Source organism: Salvelinus sp. IW2-2015, unplaced genomic scaffold (assembly GCF_002910315.2).
Source record: "Salvelinus sp. IW2-2015 unplaced genomic scaffold, ASM291031v2 Un_scaffold7503, whole genome shotgun sequence".
In the NCBI taxonomy this organism is placed as follows: domain Eukaryota; kingdom Metazoa; phylum Chordata; class Actinopteri; order Salmoniformes; family Salmonidae; genus Salvelinus; species Salvelinus sp. IW2-2015.
This window is the reverse complement of record NW_019948763.1, coordinates 15,928-22,590: the sequence shown is the minus strand read 5'-3', so window position 1 is coordinate 22,590 and position 6,663 is coordinate 15,928. Positions and strand designations below refer to the sequence as shown.

The 6,663-nt window shown below is 44.8% G+C and overlaps 1 protein-coding gene across 1 annotated transcript in view; it reads right to left on the bottom strand.

Moving 5' to 3' along the window:
• Nucleotides 1–65: 65 nt before the first annotated feature.
• The window catches only part of LOC111959000 (pre-B-cell leukemia transcription factor-interacting protein 1), a 14,469-nt gene continuing 7,871 nt past the window's right edge, over nucleotides 66–6,663 (bottom strand). The window contains exons 2-7 of the mRNA XM_024145270.2: nucleotides 5,038–5,120; nucleotides 4,816–4,906; nucleotides 1,445–1,506; nucleotides 912–1,341; nucleotides 529–771; nucleotides 66–272 (exon numbers count right to left, since the gene is read on the bottom strand). Coding sequence (XP_024001038.1) covers nucleotides 94–272; nucleotides 529–771; nucleotides 912–1,341; nucleotides 1,445–1,506; nucleotides 4,816–4,906; nucleotides 5,038–5,094 — 1,062 coding nt within the window. The 5' untranslated portion in view covers nucleotides 5,095–5,120 and the 3' untranslated portion in view covers nucleotides 66–93. The remainder of the gene's footprint in view (nucleotides 273–528; nucleotides 772–911; nucleotides 1,342–1,444; nucleotides 1,507–4,815; nucleotides 4,907–5,037; nucleotides 5,121–6,663) is intronic.

Sequence of the window (6,663 nt, the reverse complement as noted above, 5' to 3'; positions counted from 1 at the left end):
ACATGATGCATCAAAACACACTCAAACGGTGTCATGAGGATGGGCAGGCAACATCACCTGCACAAAGCCCCCTCAGCATGCACACACACATTGTCAACGTGCACTTGTCATTTGTAATTGGCTAAGAAACCTAGAGAGAGCAGTGCATCTTGGGAAAGCATAGAGATCACTGTCAACCAAGCATGCGAGTGTTAATCGCATAACACTCCTCTTTTCCTCTGGTACACACACACACACACACAACCTACCACCATCCAGGTCCATGAAGACACCTGTAGACATAATACAGTCTCAGATAGACCTTTATCTGTGACCACTACTTCAACCAACACACTACTGACTAGCTGTGATGTGGGGGACAAATCCCTTTAGTCTAATCATTCATCATTATGTGAAGCACGTTGTGTTACCRTCATAGAGAAGAGACAGGCACAGGTGACATACAGGTGTGTGTAGGTCATACACAGGTCACTTAAAGGTAACAATATTGTATGTTACCATGGYAACAGAAACTGCAGAGACACASACCTGAGAAGAAGATGGTTCCGAGGCCCAGCAGTATGACAGCTCCTAGGATGCACTTGTTGAGAGAGAAACCAGTCTCCTCTTGCTCCCTCTGCTGCGGAATCCGGAACTCATCATCCTCCTCCTCCTCCTCTTCCTCCTCCTTCCTTCCGATCCGCTCCAGAGCTGCCAGGAGAGACCCCCTCCTCCTCCTCACCCCTGACACCCCTTCCTCCTCCCCCACCACCTCTGCTTCCAGATGGGAGTCTGGCCCAGGGAGAAAGAGAGGAGTTATAACCACTGAACATTAGCTTTAAAGGGACAGTTTACACAAACTACATTGTAAGGAGAAGTGACAGTGAAGCTAATGTTGTTACGGTGCTCCAGACAGATGCCTTGTGTCTCACCTGTCTTGGCCCCGACCTCAGACAGATCAGACTCCTTCTCTTCCTGCCCAAGCCCCTCCTCATAATGATGATGCACATCCTGTATATACCCCTCCGCTTCCTGTACAAGCCCCACCTCTTCCGGTGGCTCGGTGTTGAGCAGCAAGGCAGGGGGCTCTTCAAGGTCGGGGGAGGAGCTAATGTGGGTGTAGGAGTCAGAGAATGAATCAGGGTCAGAGATGGGAGGGGCTGGGTTCCCAGGGAGGCTTCTGGATTGGCTGTGTGTATCTGGGTCACGGCCTGTGGGGGCGGGGACTTCTAACAGAGAGCTCGGAGGAGCAACACTAGCAGAGGTGGAGTCAAGGGCAGGGTCAAAAGGAAGGTCATGGGTGGGACTCTCTACAACAGGGGTGTAATCCTTGTCTCTCTCTGGTTGTGTTTCCTGGGTCTCCTGGGGATGGATGTGAAACAACTGTTAGTGTCCAAGACCAGTCAGTGTTTCCTCTAGCTAGATATGATCCTAGGTGGGGTATCAATAGAGATGGATCTCTAACCTGCTGTAGCTTCACAGAGTGAGACTCTTCAGCMGACACTGCATCCTCCCCAGGCCTACTCTCTGATAGACAGACAGACATGTTAGAGGTTAAGTAGTATAACAGTATTAGTGCCTGTAGGTTATACTATTGCAGTTGCGACCCGTCATTCACGGCAGGGCAGAGCCCCACCTGTTTTGTATGTTATTTGGCATTAATACGTTTCACATATCAGTTTGCAAACAATGAGTTAATAACGCTGCATACAAACATGGTCTCTTTTCACATTTCTTGAGTATTGCAGCTCCAAAATGCAGGTGTTTTTGCCAGGCTCAGCGCTTTCTGTGGTGGTGGGGCAGACAGCGTAAAATACAGAGCGAAGGGGTTGGAAATGTTCTCTAGTTGGTTCGTGATTGGGTCAGTGTTCTGTCACTCATTGGGACACTACGTCAACGCAGTGTCCCAACGGTCCACAAGAACACAGTGGCCTCCATCATTCTAAAATGGAAGAAGTTTGGAAACACCAAGACTATTCCTAGAACTGGCCGCCTGCCCAAACTGAGCAATCGGGGGAGAAAGGCCCGAGAACCCTATGGTCACTTTGACAGCACTCCATAGTGGAGTGCTGAACTCTTTGGCCTGAATACCAAGTGTCACGTCTGGAGGAAACCTTGCACCATCCCTACGGTGAAGCATTGTGGTGGCAGCATCATGCTGTGGGGATGTTTTTCAGCGGCAGGGAATGGGAGACTAGTCAGGATTGAAGGAAAGATGAACGTAGCAAAGTACAGAGATATCCTTGATGAAAACCTGCACCAGAGAGCTCAGGACCTCAGACTGGGGCGAAGGTTCATCTCCCAACAGGACAACGACCCTAAGCACACAGCCCGGACAACGCAGGAGTGGCTTCAGGACAAGTCTCTGAATGTCCTTGAGTGGCCCAGCCAGAGCCCGGACTTGAACCCGATCAAACTCTGTAGAGACCTGAAAATAGTTGTGCAGCGACACTCCACATCCAACCTGACAGAGCTTGAGAGGATCTGCAGAGAACAATGGGAGAAACTCCCCAAATACAGGTGTGCCAAGCTTGTAGCGTCATACCCAAGAAGACTTGAGGCTGTAATCGCTGCCAAAGGTGCTTCAACAAATTACTGAGCAAAGGATCTGAATACTCATGTAAATGTGATACATAAATTTGCTAAAATAAAAAACGTTTTTGCTTTGTCATGATGGGGTATTGTGTGTAGATAGTTTTTTAAATCAATTTTAAACTAAGGCTGTAATGTAACAAAATGTGGGAAAAGTCAATGGGTCTGAATWCACTATCTACCGTAGCTTTGATTGGACTGATCATGTCAACATGATACTTTCAAAATCTTAGCTATTAAACAGTCATCATGAGTCAAGTCGACAAGGTACTGGCAAATCATTTTCAATAATTGTCATATGAAGAGAAATTATACAAAATGCATCGTTGCTCATCGGCCAAGTAGGAAATCGCAAATTCAACAATGAGTGGTTTGGAAGGAATCATTGGCTACCTGCAAAGGTTGCAAAGCAATCACTAGCCTGCTATTCAGTGGAGGTGGTGTGTAGTCCAAGTCTGGGTTTAATGGTCTCTTTTCCAAGCTTAAAAGGATAAACTCACTCAAGTCAGATTTCCAAGTTCCGAAATCTGCCCCGTTGTTTTGAACAAACAAATCTCAGACTTGAGTGAGTTCAAGACAAGTGGGAACTCTGGGAAATAAAACGAGTTCCGACTGGGAAAATATGTTTTGAATGGTCATCCAACTGAATTCTAAGTCGGGAACTCAAGCCTCTTTCTAAAGCTCCAACCTAAAGTCATGATTTGACCTTGTTTTTTTTTGGGGGGGGGGGGGGGCGATATTTGAGCGTCTAACTTTCTCACTCACATTATTCACAATTCATTCAGGACTATCTGTGTATCTTGACAGCTTCCACATTAATGTAGAAGTGTTTATAAACATATATATTCTTATTTACAATAAACCTTAAATGATACATTCATTTCTATTGGGCAAAAAATGATCTGAAACACAACCAAAACAAACAGCAAATGCATCAACAAGTATGTAGGAGTCACACACTTTTATAATACTAAATGTTTGACTTACTTTAATAGAGAAGTGAATTTTGCCCTATACTAGGGGTACTATGTACAACAAGTGTGATATTTCTACAAAGTTACCCAATAGTATGAAAATACCCTCAAATCAAAGCTGACAGTCTGCACTTTACCTAATTTCAAATCCCAAAGTGCTGGATTACAGAGCCAAAACATTCCAATACTTTGGTGCTCACTGTATGACTGGGGTACCGTAGGTTTCTCTGCAGCAGTATGACTGGGAGTACCTGTAGGTTTCTCTGCAGCAGTATGACTGGGTGTACCTGTAGGTTTCTCTGCAGCAGTATGACTGGGAGTGTACCTGGTAGTTTCTTCTGCAAGCAGTATGACTGGAGTACCTGTAGGTTTCTCTGCAGCAGTATGACTGGGTGTACCTGTAGTTTCTCTGCAGCAGTATGACTGGGTGGACGTACTGTAGGTTTCTCTGCACAGTATGACTGGTTTTACCTGTAGGTTTCTCTGCAGAGTCGAGTACTATGACTGGAGTGTACCTGTAGGTTTGCGTCTGCGGAGCCACGTATGATCTTGTACGAATGACATGTTGTGGTACCTGTTGGTATTTTCTCATGCAGCAGTATGATCTGGGTGTCCCTGTACCTGTAAGGTTTTTCTCTGCAGCGAGCTTTTAATGACTTGTAGATTAAAATAATTGTACACTGTATTGGTTCTCTCTGCGAGCAGTAGATGGGTTGTACCTGTAGGTTTCTCTGTCAGCAGTATGACTGGTGGCTTGTAGTACCTGTGAGGGTTTCTCTGCCAAGCAGTATGACTGGGTGTAACCTGTATGTTCTCGCAGCAGCTTATGACTGGGTGTACCTAGTAGGTTTCGTCCTCGTGCTGCAGCAGTATGACTGGGTGATATATGAGCGATAACAGCACAATACCTGTAGGTTGGCTCATGCCAGCAGTATGTACTGGGACATTTTGTACCTGGTAGGAGATTTACTCTGCTGCTCCACAGTATGACTGGTGCAGTTGCTAGATACCTTGATTTAAGGCTTTCCACTGCTAGCGCAGGTCCCATGACTGGGAGAGTGCCTTTTCAAGAGTTCCCCCTGGCAGCATCTATGTAGGCTGGAAGTAACCTAGTATGGGTTCTCTGGCGACAGTACGCCTATGACTGGGGTGTGGTACCTGTAGGTTTCTCTTGCCAGCAGTATGACTGGGAGTACCTGTATGGTTATCTCTGCAGCAGTATGACTGGGTGTACCTGTAGGTTTCTCTGCAGCAGTATGACTGGGTGTACCTGTAGGTTTCTCTGCAGCAGTATGACTGGGAGTATCTTCATGGTGCTCTGTTCCCTCCTCTACAGGCCTCAGTGTCTCAGCAACAGTCTCCTGAGACACACATATTATTTAATTGACCCATATGGTGACACATTAATCCCATTTGAAAAACAAATGTTCAAAACTCAAACTTTTGTAAACTCTGCAGTGCACACACACACTGAAGTGTAAAGAGAGCGTACCTCAGCTGTGAGGACAATCCAGCTATTGCTGTTGGCAGCACCACTGCTGTCAGACATTGTCCCCTCGTGGCTCTGTCCAGCACCTGCAAGTCAAACACAGTACTTCAGCACAGGCTATAGATAGGCCTACAGTAGGCCAGTATTATTGAAATCCTGGTCCACAGTTTACTGGTTTTCATTCTTTCCTTCAACTGATTTAAACCTGGGAAACCAAGTGTGAGCCTGTCATGGGCGATTACATGACATTGATTGATAGAGTAAGGGCCAGAGGGAGAGGAGAAAGGCAGCAGTACTGCAGAGAGGCCCCCAGGGCCTAAATAGTATTGCTATAGGCTTTATGTACAGATACTAAAAAGACTGTAAAATCACCAGGAAATCAGCTCCAAGAGATTTTAATTCAATAAGTCTGTTCTCAAGTATTCCCATGCATAACAGAGAGACACGTGGTTGTATACAAATGTAAGCAAGGTTTGAAATGATTATTTTAGTCAAACATAGTGGCAAGAAAAAGTATGTGAACCCTTTGGAATTACCTGGATTTCTGCATAAATTGGTCATAACGTTTGATCTGATCTTCATCTAAGTCACAACAATAGACAAACAGTGTGCTTAAACTAATAACACACAAATTATTGTATGTTTCTTGTCTATATTGAATACATAATTTAAACATTCAAAGTGTAGGTTGGGAAAAGTATGTGAACCCCTAGGCTAATGACTTCTCCAAAAGCTAATTTGAGTCAGGAGTCAGCTAACCTGGAGTCCAATCACTGAGACGAGATTGGAGATGTTGGTTAGAGCTGCCTTGCCCTATAAAAAAAAAAAGAGGAATGGTCCAAAATTCCTCCTGACCGTTGTGCAGGTCTGATCCACAACTACAGAAAACTTTTGGTTGAGGTTATTGCTGCCAAAGGAGGGTCAACCAGTTATTAAATCTAAGAGTTCACATACTTTTCCCACCCTGCACTGTGAATGTTTACATGGTGTGTTCAATAGACAAGAAAACGTATTGTTTGTGTGTTATAAGTTTAAGAAGACTTTCTGCTATTGTAGTGACCTAGATGAAGATCAGATAAAACTCTATGACCAATTTATGCAGAAATCTAGGTATTTCCAAAGGGATCAGATACAGTGGCAAGAAAAAGTATCTGTTTGGGCTTCTTGCAGTCAATTTACAGTCGAAAACTATTTGTAATTTTGTTCCGGCCCCCCGACCATCCGCTCAGAGTCAGTATGATACAGTACAGTTCACTGTTCCACTTCTCATTCTGCTACTGAAGGCTATTTGAGAAGTGGAACAGTGAACTGTACTGTAGCATACTGACTCTGAGCGGATGGTCGGGGAGCCGGAACAAAATTACAGAATCAGTATGCTACATTACAGTTCACTGTTCCACTTCTCATTCTGCTACTGAAGGCCTTACAGAGTCAGTATGCTACATTACAGTTCACTGTTCCACGCATACTCTGTTAAGGCTTCAGTAACAGGAAGAGAAAGTAGAGAACAGTGAACTGGAAATGTTAGCATACTCTGTAAGGCCTTCAGTAACAGAATGAGAAGTGGAACAGTGAACTTTAATGTAGCATATCCTCTGTAAGGCCCTTCAGTAACAGATGAGAAGGTGG